Source organism: Tetrahymena thermophila (genome assembly GCF_000189635.1).
Source record: "Tetrahymena thermophila SB210 genomic scaffold scf_8254446, whole genome shotgun sequence".
Classification (NCBI taxonomy): domain Eukaryota; phylum Ciliophora; class Oligohymenophorea; order Hymenostomatida; family Tetrahymenidae; genus Tetrahymena; species Tetrahymena thermophila.
The window spans coordinates 295447-311144 of record NW_002476226.1 but is presented as its reverse complement, the minus strand read 5'-3'; the positions used below and the strand labels follow the sequence as shown (position 1 = coordinate 311144).

Genomic DNA, 15698 nt, shown 5'->3' with positions numbered 1-15698 from the left:
CTAATGAGCACTTATATTTTATTCAAAATTTATTATTTTTTTGTTAGTACATATATGCTTCTAACTCATCTTCTTCAGCTGAGAATTCCTCATCTCCGCTGAACATGTCTTCTTCATTAATTTGTTATTTCTGACTTTCCTTTAACTAAATTGGTTTTTCTTCTTATTTATTTTAATTTTCATCTTCTAAGAAAATTTTTTCTTATTAATTATTTTATCCATTTTCAGGATTACTAAAAGAAGCAGTTTAAAATAGTTAATCAGATTTCTAATCACTTACTGATAATCCCTCATGACTATTAAGAATTTACTAGCTTTAAGGTTAAACCTATTTATTTAAATTAATATATTGATATGATTATTTGTAAAAAGGAATAAATAAATTACCTATTAAACACATGTATTCATTTTAGGTATCGAAAAATTATTTTAACTTAATTTTTGATATGTTTATTATTTTTTACGAGCTACATTTTTTAATTGAGCATTCTAATTAGTAAACATCTACTAATTATCATAACTAACTTGTTCGTTTGTTGTCACATAATCTGCCCATTATCTATTAAAATGTCTTGCTTATTAGTAGTTGTTATTTTGAATCAATTAAGCTGTGTGAGTGGCTACTCTTGTATTAATTACTTAGTAATTAAGATTCTTTTCAGCTACTTTTTTGTCAAAAGTAATTTCTTAGTTTTTTGTTAGAACTCTAATCATTTTATGTCCCTGCAAGTTATAGTACAATGTTTAGCACTAAAATGGTAATTCTTTTATGTTTTCTGTGTTATCCTCTAATTTTTGTTAAATTACTTCTTCGTCAGTTTTATTAGTATATTCAAAGGTAGCCAAAGTTTTTTTAGTTGCATTTCCTACAAATTTTACACATTTAGATCCGTTTTCAGTAACTTTATCTACATCTGGATCAGTATTTCTGAATTTCATGAGATTATTTAAGTAAATAGTCATTTCTGCTTTAAGGGCGACAACTTCATCTTACAAAATATTAGCGAAATCTTTATGCAAATTGTCAGGATCGACACGCATGACATTACCTCCTGTTTTATCAGCAATACTTCCTAAAATATCTAACTTGCAACCTTCTCCTTTGATAGAAATTATGTTAAAGATAGAATCATTTTAAGACGCCTTGAGCTTGACATCTTCATAAAATTCTATGTAATTAGTCTAATCTTCAAATGATCCTACTCCCACATTAGCTAAACCATCAGTGCAGACAATGATTTATGAGCCTTTCTTTTATTGAGAAAGAACACCTAAAGCAGCTACAATAGCAGGACCTAGTGCAGTTTATCCTTTTTCTTTAATAGAATCAAAAATTTCAATCAAACGATTTTTTGATTGCTTAACTGGTAGATTAAACAACCTTTAGCTATTTTCTGCAGCAACTTAGTAGATTTCTTCTGTTCTATACAACTTATCACCTGTTATTACAACAGGTTCTGCAAATCCACTTCCATAAATGGTAACTTCATTGTTGAAAATAATTAATCCTATTTTTTTATTTGGCTGATTTTCTGCTAAATCTTCCATCTGCTACTAAATGGCAGCTAATACGCACTACTTACGACTAACGAAATTTTACTATTATTGCATTTGAGTGTATTGATAGATATCCTCTTCATCCATAAATTATTTCAGCATTTCAAACTCTTCTGAGCTAACCATTGTGGAATGTTTAAATGTGTTTGTATCTTTATTTTTAATAGGTGCAGTAACTGACATACTTCCACTAACATCAATTACAAAGACTATTGTATTCTCTTCTTCAAAGTTTTGAGCATTTTCTTATACATTCCTCATATTTACACTCTGAACCATGTAGATAACATCTTCTTGCTATGGTAATTCTTCTCGTTCTATATTAATCACATTCTTTGTTTTACAGAATTCACAATTCCAAATCATATTTCCATTTTCTTCCAATTCTTCCTTTATTTGTTGTTATTCCTACTTATTATCTTTGTTTTCTTCTTCTTCTATCTCTACTTTTTCACCCTCTTCTTTTTTTTTATTTTCCTAGGTTATTTTAGATTAATATAAAATATAGGAAAGAAATTGATTTAAACATTAATACCTCGAGTTTGGAGATCTTACTCAAAACAGCTTTGCATCCCTTGCAAAAAATAGGATCTCCCATTTGCAGATTTTATTCTGATTATTTGATGGAATCAAATGAAATAGTAACTATATTTGTATCCAAATTATCATCTTATGGTTAAAAAAATAAATTTTAACCGACATTCAACTAAACTCTTTCACTATTAGGTTGATGATTTTATTTCATCTTTGGCTTTAACCAGCATTATTTAGAACCAAATTACATTTTTACTTTTTTATAACTTAGAATCTATTTTTTTTCTATATTTTTTTCTTTTAGCTATTAATTTATATTAAATATTAATTATTTTTTATAAATAATATTAAAATATTGTCTGATCTAAAAAGCAATTAATTATTTCTGATGTAGTCGCAAAATTGACAGATTTTATTGGTTTTTGTCTAGATCAAAGATATAGTTGAATATAGAAGAATGCAAACAGACAAGTATCTTAATTTTGAATTAAAAATAAAAGTTTTTAGTTAGTGCTTAACTTTCATTTTTAATTAAAGGAGAAACCACTTTATTTTATTTGAATTATTAATAAAAATATTTTAAAAGAGTTAAAAAAATTTAATGAGTTAGAATATCACAAAAAGTAACTTTAAAAAAAATAAATTTGGCATTGCATAATCTCAAGATAAATACTTACTATCAACTAAATGCATAAATAAAATTAGCAATCAAATTAAACGAATATTTATTTATATTAAATAATAAAGCTAAATACGTTTACCATTAAATTAAACAAATAAAAAATTGTAAAATAAGTTTTAGTGATAAATTATTTTTTAAATTTATAAATTAGTAATCAATTAAGAGGTTTAAAAAAGAGATAAGAATTTTTAAATTACAGATATGATATAAAATTAAATGAGAAACTAATTAGTTGATATTTTAAAATCTGATCTACCTAATTATAGTGTATACTAAAGAAATTTGATTGGTATCCCAGATCCATATTCCTATAATCTTGAAAGTGGTATGTCCAACCATATAATTATCAATTAATAGGATTTTAACATAAATGAGGACTATAGATAATTCACAAAGAAAGTTTCACAAAATTAAAATTACACGCCAGTAATCGAATAAGAAAACAGACCAATTACTTACATTCAGTAAGATATTCCTAATTTTGATATAGAATACAAAGGTACGAGGAGCTTATTTAGCAATAAGTACAAAAAGTATCAAGATCCTATGTAAAAGGAACTTGATTTATTAAAGTAAAGCGATGTATAAATACTAAGATAATAAGTCACTTAAAGCTAACATAATTTAGGAACAGCGTTATCTTTTTCTACAGACAGACCCTTTAGCTCAAGTTTATAGTAATCAAGATAATTAAGTGAGTAGAGAACTCTCCTCCCTTCCTATCTAAATTCAAAATAAATATCTGTAAGAAATAATTATAATTAAAGTACTGACTTTAAAAGCTCTTATGAAGGTTATAGCAATAAATAAAATAGATAGCTAAATAATGATAGATTAGAAAAATAATATAAATATACAAATCAAAATGATAATTAGGTATATAAATCAATGGTATTTGAAAGTAGATATAATGTTTAACCAAATTATTCTCGCTTTTTACTAGAAAGTGGAGAAAGGAAGGTGTTTACTTCTGAAAAGAAATCACCATACACATCATAATTAATGTTTAATTAATATAGCTAGTAAGAAAATATAAATGAAGCCACAAATGTAAAAAATCCTTTAAACTTATAAACTCCATATTTTTAAAAGTTAAATACCACATAAATTACTGACAAACCATAAATCTTTACAAAATAAGTAAACACTTTTTATTGAATTAAATACGTTAGAGAAAGTCAAATGCTTAACATTTGAAAAATTGTTGATTACCTTAGTGTATAATGAGACAAATTAAACTAAAAATTACTATATTGATGAATTAATTAATATAAAATTGAAATATATTACAAATCTATTAACTCTTTAAATGTGTATAACCCAACCTTTATTTTTATTAATCACAAAAAAAAGTATTTTTATATAGCAAATGCTTAAATTATTTGATATTTATTTGATTATTATTTTGTAATTAAAAAAATTTTGTTAGAGTGAGTATTAATTTTTATTATTTTTGTAAAGTAAGAATTTTAAAAATGATCTATTTAATTTTTCTTGACTTAAAAAAATAAAATATATAATTCAAATTTTTTACCTTAAAATTTTTTTGACCAGTCTTTCTATTTAAAAATTTGAAAAATTATTTATAAGTAAAGAAGCAAGCAAAAAAATAAAAAATATAGGCTTTTTACAAATCTCATTTATTTAAATACTTTTTAATATTAAATTTATTTCAACCAACACAAATGTAAATTAATTTCATTCAATAAGAAAAAGGAAAAAATTAAAGATAAATATTGACTAACTAAATAATATTGTGTGTTTATTACATTTACATTTTTCTGAATTTATATATATTTAATACTTAGTTAGTAAATTACTAAGTTTGTCAGTATGACAGTTAATCATAGAGATAGACAGTCAACCAACCAAGCAACGAACCAACCAACCAACTAAACTTTCTCTGTTTTAAGTAGCTTAATGTTATTATTTTAATTGAAATAATTGAGTTTTATTATTCACATCGTAGACATGTATACGATATTTTTCACTTTTCTTCGCTATTTTCATTATTTTTTTATATTTAGTTTTAGTTAATTTATTCATTTTATGTTTAGGCTTGTTCTCCATTTTACTACTACACCTAATCTTCACTACTTTATAACTAATTTTATTCCTATTCACTTTATGTTTGAACTTTCTCTTCAGTAATTTATTTAAATAAAGATTTCTTTTCTATTTTAGATAAATTGCTTAAAATTGGACTATTCACTAGTGGTGAAGATTCCAAACTTTTATGCTATTCTCCGTTTTAAGATAAATTATTTGGTGATTACTTTTCATCTTTCTTGTCTTCATTGTTTTTATTTGTATTATTATTAGTGGATACTTTATCAATGCTATTTAATTTTTAAGATGGCTCTTAATTACTGCATTCTTTGTTGATTTGATCCCACTATTTGATATTATTTGACAAATTATTTGTTGATATTTGTAAGTCATCTCCTAAAAATTTATTAAGTAACTCCCAAAGAGGTTTAACAATAGCATTTATAAAACCGATTTCACTTTTTGCCAATATATCTCTTTTATCAAGATCTTTTAAATATGGAGTTTGTGGGATATTCTTTTCTGCTTCTTCTTTATACTATTTTTAATTTAAATAAAATGTTAAATCCAAATAAAACTTGTTAAACTCTTACTTAAGCTTGAAATTCTTGATTGACAAGTAGACTCCATTTTTTACTCAGCTCGAACTCCTATGCATTGCCATGGAAATCAGCTGCGTGGATCATCATATTTGTGATTAAATTTAAATCATTATCTGAATATGTAGTAACACTTTGACATTCTTACTCGTTTATTTGAAAATCATTTTTTAACTTCAACCCTTTGTTGCCAAACCTCAGCTCAAAGTCCTTTAATAGATCAAAATGCTACTTTATATCTGTAGCTAATATATTACTTATAACTATTTTTCTTATTTGCTAAACCTATTCTAAAGGTAGCTAAGTTAGAATATTTGCTTCCTTTTTCCTCAAAATTTTAAATGTAACAGCAATATGGTGTTATTCTAATACACTTTTATCATGGTAGCGAATAGCTAGCTTTGACATACTATTTACTTCAAAAAGATTCGTTCTTGCTGTATGAGAAACATCATGACATAGACCTTTTATTCAAAAGTACAAATATTCAATAAAAAGTGGAAAACTTTAAAAATAAAAAAAATTACCTGAAAAAATTAAGGCAAATTCATTAATTTCTTTTATGATTGTTTGTGCTACTGTCTAACAACAAAGCATGTAACATCCATGCATAACAGTGATACCATGATCAAAATTATGGAAAGGATTTCCTCTCTTATTATATCTTAATCTTATCTCTTAAATGAATTCACAAAATTAACTTATAGGAATTTTGTATTTTTCAAAATAGTTTCTTTTTTAGAAAATAGACCAAATTATCCTAACTTTTTCTTTCTAGTCTGCTTTAAATATGTCAAACTTGAATTGGTCAAGTAAAGTATCTTCTTGCTCTTTTTTAGTTAGATCTTGTGGTTAGGGCTTGCTTATATTTTAACTTGTTAGAAGCACATCAGAAATTCTATTTATGCTTTTTTTATTTGGAGAGTATAAAGTAAAATAATTAAACACTTATAAATAAATAAATAAATAAATAAATAAATAAATAAATAAATAAATAAATAAATAAATATATATACGTAGTTTGAGGATTAAATAAACGTGGCTAATTAGATCTATTTTAATTGCCATCTTGTTTTTGATTTTCATCTTCTTATATTTTTTGTAAATCTCTGTCTGGTAAATACTCTCTGACCCAAGAGTTTTTAACATCAGGATCTTTTAGTACCATCTTTTTTCAAAAATTTATTTTATGTAAATTTATATTAGCTTAAATGATTAATTAAAATGTTTACATCTTTAGACATTGCTGTTTTTGATGTCCTTGTAATAAATGAAAGCTTATGCATAGCCCTTTTAATTTTACTAACTTAAGGTAAATGTTTCTCCTTTAAATTTTGTGATGGCTATTATATCGATATTGTATTTAAAGTATGAAAATCTTCCTACTTTAAAAATATCTTGAAACCTCTTTTACCATCATTTTTACTTGAAGGATTTATTATAATTTCAACATGAGGATCTCCCTCACTTCTGATACTAAATTTTTCAGGATCATTACGTATTTCCTAAATGAGTGTTTTTACATGTTAGTTGTTTTAAAAAATATCTAAATAATTAAAATAAAAGGACGGGTCAACACTGTCACTGCTTTCAGATATTTTTATTTTTAGCTTTTCACTTTTTTATAGCAAATATGATTAAATGAATATCTCTATTTTATACGAAAATGATTATTTACATAGTTGCAGGGTTTAAAGTTTAGGATATGAATATTAAATCTCCTTTATTATTAAAATCCATAAGCACTATCTCTCCATTCCTCAGAAAGTACATGTAATTAGTGAATTTGCTTAGCAGAGTTTTTATTTTCTAGTGATGGTCACTATATATAGCTGTCATTACCTATATTTTGATATGTTCAGTATAATTTAATATAAAATTAAAATTAAATATATTTATGAACCTTTTCAAATATTTGGAGTTATAATAGTTTGCTATAATGAGCTTTAGTAAGATAGCATTTAAGTGTAATTTTAGCTATAGGTATAGATATTTCATACTTACAAGAATCTTCTTACTGAACTTAGTTATTCTAATTAACCTATTTTAAAAAACTATTAAATTTCTTTATAAAAGTTTGAATGATTCTTACCTATTGCAGTTGTTCCCATCCAAAAATAATTTACCTAATTTTTAATTTGAAAATATAATAAGAGCATTTACATACATGAATATATAATTTAAATATACGCTGGTATGTCAAAATATTTTTGAAAGCAAATTCTAATATCTTCAATGAGTATGAGTTCTGATTTTTTAATATATTCTTCAATCAACTTAACGAGTTTGTGCAAATATTTTTTTCTTTTAATAAGAATTGAAATTTAAGGGTTAATTTTTAACCTTTGTCAATTAATGTTACTGCAAATAATCTTTATCTCTAACAAAGATGCAAAGTAGAGAGATGATCTAATCTTTAAATAAATTATTAAAACTATTATCAAAGTTATTCCTATTTTATAAATACAATTAAAATTTTTTATTTCTAAAATCATTTAATAAACTATAAATAAGTACTCCAAAATCGAGAAAAAAGAATCGCCTTTCTAGTGGGGATTAACGTGGAAAACTAAAATGTAAGCATCATCATCCTACGATTTTAATATCATAAGAGATTCCTTATTTTTTTCGAAGCAAAACAAATTTTCTAAATCTTTTTTCTGTGCATCATTTAACAAAAAAACCTTATTTGGCACATATTAATTAAATTATTTTTTAAGCTCCTCTTCATCTTTTGTGTCCTGTAATATTAATAATATGTTGAAAGCATCAATTATAAATATTTCATGAAATTAAAAATAGGAGAATTTACGCCTGTAAATTAGATAATATTCTTTGATTAAAATGTGTTTATCATGTTATTATGAATTTTTGCCACCTCAAACTCACAAATTCCAAATAAATTTTTTAGAATTTCTTTAGTGTACCTTACAATTTAATACATTTCACAATTTATTATAGAGGCTTTTAGAAGTGACTTTTAGGAAGCAAATATTTTTTCTTTAATTATATTTTTTTTTTGAGTAAGAAGTTGAGTTATTTCTTATTCTGCCTGATTATAATCGCTCCTAATTTTTGTAAATAACTATTAAATTTTTATTATAAATTGTGGTATCTACTTTTCTGGGCTAAGAAGATGTATGAGTAGATCTTCACATAAGAAATCAAAGTCTTCACTATATTTTTGATTCGATTGCTTCTCGCTAATACTAGAGTTCTTTAATTTAATAAAACCAAAATAATTTATTTGAGTTAAAATTATTTGTTATTATTATTTAAAGATAAAATAAGAAAAATGGGCATAATAAACCAAAATATAATTCAAACAAAGATGCCCAGTAAATTTTTTCTTCTAAAATAATATGTTTTTAACATTTTTTAAAGCTAAAAATTATAGATTACATACATACCTTTTATTTTAAATCAAGAATAGATTTTAAATATTGCAATGCTTATTGCTTTTGCAAACTAAGAGTAGAAATAAACTTTTAACTATCAGAATTTTCGCTTTTATTTGAAAAAAAATGGCCAAAGCTTATATGATTAGATTTCTTTTCAGCCAAATTAGAAATGTTATTATTTTACTACTAACTTGTTCCATTTACTTCTTCTCCTTTTTTTAGAGGTACCTAAATATTAGTTTTTGATGGGCTTTCTTATGATTTTTCATTTTCTTCAGAGCTATTTAAATCATTTTATTTTTGGTTTTATTGAATAGACCGCGTATCCTGCTCTTTCAAAAAATCCAAAATCTTATTTTCGAATACTTCTATTTCTTGTTGCTGCTATTAATTTTCATTGAAAAAATCTTAAAGAATTCCTAAAATTTTGTCATTTCCACGCGTTGCTCCATCTGTAATAAAGTCCACTTCACTAAATGAAAGTAGCCTCTTTGCTTGCATATTTTTTAGAACTACAGACAAGCAATTTATTTAATCTGTCATATTATATAGGTTCTATTTAAGTTTTAAAAATGTATTCTATCTATCTTGCTTACTTTATTTATTATCTTATTTATTAAAGAACTATACTTTATTTTTACGTTTTAAATGTAAAAATTAAGAAATTTTATAAATCAATTAATGCTATACGAGTTACCTTATTTTTAATAATTTATTTAAAAGATGACTCATTCAGAATCACCAAATATAATAATACCGTTGATTTTTATTGTTTTATTTATCATTTTTTAATAATCAAAATCGCTTATAATAAATAATTGAATATGCTTAATTCAATACAAAATAAATGTTTTTATTTGAATCATAAAAAAATTATGATAATAAAAAGAGTTAAATAAATTATAAATAGCAATATTAAATTTTTATGATTATTTTATATAAAATTTATTTTAAAATTTAAATTCTTTGAATAACAAATAATTTTGATTACTAAATAATATTTTATAATTTTTGATTAAATATCAAATAATTCATAAAAAAATAAAATTAATATATTATAAATATTTACTAAAATTTAAAGAAATATAAAATGGGTGAAGTAAAGTTTAATTAATTTAATAATTTTTATCTTAGAAGTTAAATACAAATGTCCTTTCATCACCTCTTCTTTTCGTATCCTTTAAAAGTTAAAAATAGATAATTTAAGGTAGATTTTTCAGATTTAAGTTTCAGAAACTAATTAATTAATTTCCTAAAATATGAAGTTTTTTTCTTATCAAAATTTATATTCATAACATTTATTACATTCATAAAACAATTTGCACTTTACAGTTTTTTTTTACAAATGAAATAAATAAATTTTAAAAGTTTTTATTATATTTTATAAATGGAGCTTAAAATTATTCTTATTGATTGATACAGTTAAATCTTTAAATAAAAATTTTAGATGCTTTATTTTATACTATATACATAAATAATATAATATAGTTGATTTAAAAATATTATTTAATTTGATTTTTAATATTTTTTTAATTTATATTTTATTATTTTTTATTTTATATTTTTATTAGTTTTTGTTATTTATGTTTTTCATTTAAGACCGCAAGCTCTTTCGAATTTTCTACCTTCAGATCTAACATAAGGAGCTGAATGAGAACTTTTATAATATTTTAAATAATTTAAAATCAATAAATTTTAATAATAAGTAGTAATATGTAAATATATTACCCCTTTTGACCTGGAGCCTTTCCAAAATGTCTGTAAGCTTCTCTTTCCTTAGGACCTCTCAAAAGATGGCAGTTAGTACCAGTGGGTGCTTTAAGGGCAAGTTGGTCGAAGGTGAGAACATTTCCACCAGCAGCAAGAATTCTCTTTCTGGCAGTTTCAGTAAACTTAAAAGCACATACAGTCATTTTAGGAACTTCTAAGAGTCTTTCGTCATTAGTAACAGTAGCAGTAGAAACAATAATTTTATTTAAATCAGAAGCATTTCTAACAATTCTGCTCAAAGAAAGAGGGAATCTGTTTAATTTGGAGGTACTTAATCTCTTTAAAATAGTTTTGTTGAATTTAGAATCAGTTCTTCTTGATAAGAATTTGTAAAGCTTTAAAGAGTTATTTATAAACAAATATATTTATTATTATTTTATAAATACAAAAATCTTTAATTTAATTTAAAATAATATTTAAAATAAAATAATTGATTGATTGATTGATCAAAAAATCACAATATTTTTATATTCTGGGTAATCAACCAATTAATTAATTAATTAATTTATTAATTTATTAATTAATTTAGCAAGTAGATAATTAAAAATTGCTATTTTATTTTGTTATTTCTACTATTTGGTTTATGGTTTTCTACTAGATAATATATTAGTGTATTTTATAAAACTTTAATCATATTAGATAAAATGCTTTATGATTGATCTTTTATAATCGAAAATAACATTTTGTTTTTTTAAAACTTCAAAAATTTAGTTCTATTTTATATATTTGTTAACTTTTTTCATTAATATTTCATACAAAAGGTAAAGATAAGCCTACTACAGCTATTTAAAAATTTTTTTTGAAAATAATATCATAAACGCCATGTTTAAATATAGTCCTAAAATAATTGATACTTAAAATAATTTATGCTTAAGAATGAAGGCGATAGTTATTTATTTAACTTATAAAGAAAGATTATAAAAAATTACTTTAATTAAAAGCTTGTGATAGACATTGGTTGTTTTAGATTGTCTAACTACGGATCTTCTAACTATTCTGCCTTGCTTATATAAATCAATAGCCTAAGAAATTAAAAAAAAATAATTTTAAATTTCATTTGAATATGATTAGGTCTTTAAAAATATATACCATTTTCCTTTTGCTTGTATTCTTATTAAGTAATAAATCTTTAAAGTTTTTAATAAGTTTCTTATTTCAATTCTTAAGATTTGTAAATATAGTTTTATCTCTCAAACTTTTTTAATTTCTTTATCTAACTAAATACAAAAATAAATAAATAAACAAATACATTTGTTTGGCTCAAATACATACTGTTATTAATTCTTTTTAAATTAATATTTAAAAGTTGTCATGAGAGATATATATATATATATATAGTTTTTCAAAATTTTAATATTACTGATATACTAAATAATAATTTTATTTTTGTTTGTGAAAAAATTTTGCTTAAATAATTTTATTCCATACTTTGTGTTAATAAAACACGCTTATTACTTTTTTTGGTAAAAATAAAGAATGGCATTAATTAATTAATTATTTTAATTAAAAACTTAAGAAATATCTTCTTTTTATTTCAAATATTTTATACCAATCAGTAATATATAATTATTATAAAAGGTAGACATACGAATAATATTAGCACTTTTAGGTAGCTATAGCTGAAATATGTTAAAAAAGATTTTCAAATAAACAATTTAAATAAATTAGATTCCTAAATATTTCTTAGCTTCGCCAAAACCAAATTTTCCTATTGATAAAATTAGAAATTTCAACATTATTGCACATATTGATCATGGAAAATCCACTTTGGCTGATAGAATATTAGAAATGACTGGAACAATTGTAAAAGGTATATTTTGTTTATCATTAGACTAAAAAATAAACATGAATAAGTTTTAAATAAATCTTTAGCGGAAATTTTACATACTTGCTAAAAATGGATTTAGTGGAGAAAAGCAATATTTTTATTTGATTAATTGAAGAAATAGTAGAGATTGTACATAATATTAATGTGTTAAAAAATATTTAGGAGAGTAATACTTAGATAAGCTTTAGGTTGAGAAAGAGAGGGGTATTACAGTTAAGGCTCAAACAGCTGCAATGACTTATGAATATAAAGGCGAAAAGTATTTGTTAAATTTAATTGATACTCCTGGTCATGTTGACTTTCATTACGAAGTCTCTAGAAGTATGAGATCTTGTAGTGGTAATTCAAAGAATTTTCTTTTTGAAATGTTAAAAAATTTAAATAAAATAACTGATTTCATTTGAAAACTAGGATCTTTGCTACTTGTAGATGCATGTTAGGGTATTTAGGCTTAGACATTAAGCAACTATGAAAAAGCTAAAGATAACGGACTAAAAATTATTCCTGTTATTAATAAAATTGATATGCCAGCTGCTCATCCTGAAGAAGTCGCTGAAAATATGCAGTTATAATTTGATGTAGAAAAAGAAGATATTCATTTTATTAGTGCAAAGACTGGTGTTGGAGTAGATGGAGTTCTTAGGGCTGTAGTTGAAAAGCTTGATCCACCCAAAGCTGATATTAACAAGCCCTTCAAGGGATTCTTAATTGATAGTTGGTTCATCAAAGACTAAGGTGTTGTAATGCTTGTTTAAGTGAAAGATGGGTGTATAGCTAAAGGAGAATAAATCATGTCTTGTGCTTTTAAAAAAAGATATGATATTTTTGAAGTAATTTTAATACATATTTATTTATCAAAAACTAATAAAAATTTCTATAGGTAGGTATTTTAAATCCTGAAATGACACCATAAAACTCTTTAACTGCAGGACAAGTCGGCTATATTTTTACCAATATGAAAGCTGTTTCTGATGCAAGAGTTGGTGATACTTTCCATAAACCAGATGAAGAGGTAGAACCTGAATAAGGGTTCTAAGAAGCAAGACCTATGGTTTTTGCAGGTCTTTATCCAGATGATCCAGAGGATTATATGCAGTTGGAAAAGAGTATTTACAAGCTTGCTTTAACTGATCCAGCTGTTCATATTTATAAAGAAAGCAGTGCAGCGCTAGGTAACGGTTTCCGTTGTGGGTTTTTGGGGCTATTACATATGGATGTATTCAAATAAAGACTTGATGATGAATATAATTTAGACTGTTTTTTAACTACTCCCTCTGTACCTTATAGGGCAAAGCTCAGAAATTCATAAAAAGTATTACAAGCTGCTATTAATAATTTTCATTAATGTTAACATAAATAAATAATTAGATATTAGAAGTAGAAAATGCATTAATGGCTCCTGATGATGGACTTGTAGAACATTACGAAGAACCTTTGGCAGAAGCTACAATTTTATGTCCAAAAGAGTATGTATCTGCTGTGATGAATTTAGCAGATGAAAGAAGAGGAGAATAAAAAGAAATCAACATAGTAGATGAAAAAAGATTTAAATTGAAATATACTTTCCCACTAAGTGAGATTATTACTGACTTTTTTGATAAATTAAAATCGGCAACTTAAGGGTATGCATCTCTAGACTATTATCATTCTGGTTTTAGAGAGGCTAAGATTAAAAAATTAGTAATTCTATTAATGGGAGAACCTGTAGATTCTCTTTCATTTATGGTTCATGAGAGAAGAGCTCATGATTTTGGTAAGAACATTTGCAAAAAGTTAAAAGAAAAATTACCTGGATAACAATTTACTGTAGCTATTTAAGCAAAACTAGGATCAAAAATTATAGCAAGAGAGGAAATTCCTGCTTTAAGAAAAAATGTAACAGCTAAGTGCTATGGCGGTGATTATTCAAGAAAAAAGAAGCTTTTAGAAAGATAAAAAGAAGGTAAAAAAAATATGCGTTCTATCGGTAGAGTTTAAATCGGAAAAGACACATTTGTAGATATTTTAAAAAATTGAGTTTTTATTGTTTAATATAAAAAAAATATATATATAATTAAATACATACATAAATAATACGTCTACTTTTAACACATCTAAAATTAAAGTAATTAATTAGTTTATTATTTCTTTGTTAGTTATTTAGTAAAATATTTATTTAGTCAGTTGGTTATCGTAAAACATTTTTTTAATTGCATATTTTGTATTTCATATTAGTATTTCTAAAAAAGAAAAAAATATATTTTATATGTAAAGTAATTAAAAATTGTTAAGCAAATATCAGTAAATTATATAGAGATAAGAAGATATTTAGCAATTAATTTTTTTTGATCAAAGACATATCTTTATTTAGAAAGATTAATAAATAAAAATTTGAAATTATTAAAATCACTTTTATTAATCTTGAAATAGGCTGATATAAAAATTGAAATATATAAATATTTAATACATTTTTGATACTTATTATTTGTAAAGTATTGATATATATTGTTGTTAAGATATTGAAAGATATTTTTGCTAAAACATTTTTGGCTAATACATTTTTCACATTTTATTTAGTGACTTTTGGTTTACGAAATGAGATACTGTTTTTTTGCTGCTTAAGAATAGTTTTGAAGTAACAAATACATTTGCAAACATCATCTAGACAGTAGGTAATTTATTCATCTTACCTAGCTTACACTATTCTGAAGAGCAAACGTGACACTATTTCCCTTTTTTTTGAAGCAAAGTATGAAATGTTTATTTATGGAAATCCTCTAGCTTTTTGTATAGCATTTTTTTGTTAAGAATTTTAGCTTTTTGGCGATTTTGCTCATTTGTGAATTATGCTGTCAAATTTGACATCAAAGAAAATTCACTTTGGTAATCAGATAAATCATATTGACTCTTTGTTTCTTACTATTCTTGTTTTGGCTGGCTTTCACAAAACTTTTGAATGTTTTCTTTTGTTAGCGACATAATTCTAATATTTTAAATAGGCTTTTCTGATGCTTAAATTACTTTCTCGAATTGCTTAAAAATTTTTTTTTGATGAATTTGTATTATTATTAATATTAATTAATAATCTCTTAATTTTTCAAATCTATTAAACTCTTCAATACTATATATCAATATTCACTATTCTTTTAATTTATATTAATTACAACTTATAATTCTTATAATACCTTTAATTTTAATATAGAAAAATAATGTTGTCTTTGAGAGATGCTGATAAAAGCTCCACTGTAAGCTCAAGTTTAAAAATAAAAGTATTTTCATTTATGCATTCTTAAAATGAT

The 15698-nt window shown here is 23.8% G+C and overlaps 6 protein-coding genes across 6 annotated transcripts; 2 read left to right on the top strand and 4 right to left on the bottom strand. All coding sequences in view use genetic code 6, as the record gives it.

The window, feature by feature from the left end:
* Positions 1–22: 22 nt before the first annotated feature.
* TTHERM_00494180 (Sec23/Sec24 trunk domain protein) lies at positions 23–2425 on the bottom strand (the record flags this gene model as incomplete). Its single annotated transcript, XM_001023211.3, has 3 exons — positions 2093–2425; positions 388–2034; positions 23–328 (listed from the first exon to the last, which is right to left on the bottom strand). The coding sequence occupies exons 1-3, from the start codon at positions 2339–2341 to the stop codon at positions 23–25; spliced, it is 2202 nt and encodes a 733-aa protein (XP_001023211.1). The 5' UTR covers positions 2342–2425.
* A 564-nt stretch (positions 2426–2989) lies between these two features.
* Positions 2990–3931, top strand: TTHERM_00494170 (hypothetical protein; the record flags this gene model as incomplete). Its single annotated transcript, XM_001023210.1, has 1 exon — positions 2990–3931. One exon carries the CDS (start codon positions 2990–2992, stop codon positions 3929–3931), a length of 942 nt encoding a protein of 313 aa, XP_001023210.1.
* Positions 3932–4383: 452 nt separating this feature from the next.
* On the bottom strand, positions 4384–9484 carry TTHERM_00494160 (3',5'-cyclic-nucleotide phosphodiesterase). The gene is made up of 14 exons (XM_001023209.2): positions 8832–9484; positions 8541–8638; positions 8234–8489; positions 7939–8162; positions 7784–7873; positions 7612–7725; positions 7514–7547; positions 7325–7462; positions 7100–7263; positions 6654–7038; positions 6438–6589; positions 5949–6328; positions 5416–5885; positions 4384–5360 (listed from the first exon to the last, which is right to left on the bottom strand). Exons 1-14 carry the CDS (start codon positions 9363–9365, stop codon positions 4761–4763), a joined length of 3639 nt encoding a protein of 1212 aa, XP_001023209.2. The 5' UTR covers positions 9366–9484; the 3' UTR covers positions 4384–4760.
* Positions 9485–10412: 928 nt separating this feature from the next.
* On the bottom strand, positions 10413–11684 carry TTHERM_00494140 (60S ribosomal protein L18; the record flags this gene model as incomplete). The annotated part of the gene is made up of 4 exons (XM_001023207.2): positions 10413–10479; positions 10551–10927; positions 11522–11614; positions 11682–11684. 4 exons carry the CDS (start codon positions 11682–11684, stop codon positions 10413–10415), a joined length of 540 nt encoding a protein of 179 aa, XP_001023207.2.
* Positions 11685–12218: 534 nt separating this feature from the next.
* On the top strand, positions 12219–14436 carry TTHERM_00494130 (translation factor GUF1; the record flags this gene model as incomplete). The annotated part of the gene is made up of 5 exons (XM_001023206.2): positions 12219–12402; positions 12583–12759; positions 12832–13250; positions 13301–13732; positions 13789–14436. The coding sequence occupies 5 exons, from the start codon at positions 12219–12221 to the stop codon at positions 14434–14436; spliced, it is 1860 nt and encodes a 619-aa protein (XP_001023206.2).
* A 525-nt stretch (positions 14437–14961) lies between these two features.
* Positions 14962–15378, bottom strand: TTHERM_00494120 (hypothetical protein; the record flags this gene model as incomplete). Its single annotated transcript, XM_001023205.1, has 1 exon — positions 14962–15378. The coding sequence occupies one exon, from the start codon at positions 15376–15378 to the stop codon at positions 14962–14964; it is 417 nt and encodes a 138-aa protein (XP_001023205.1).
* Between the last annotated feature and the right edge of the window lie 320 nt (positions 15379–15698).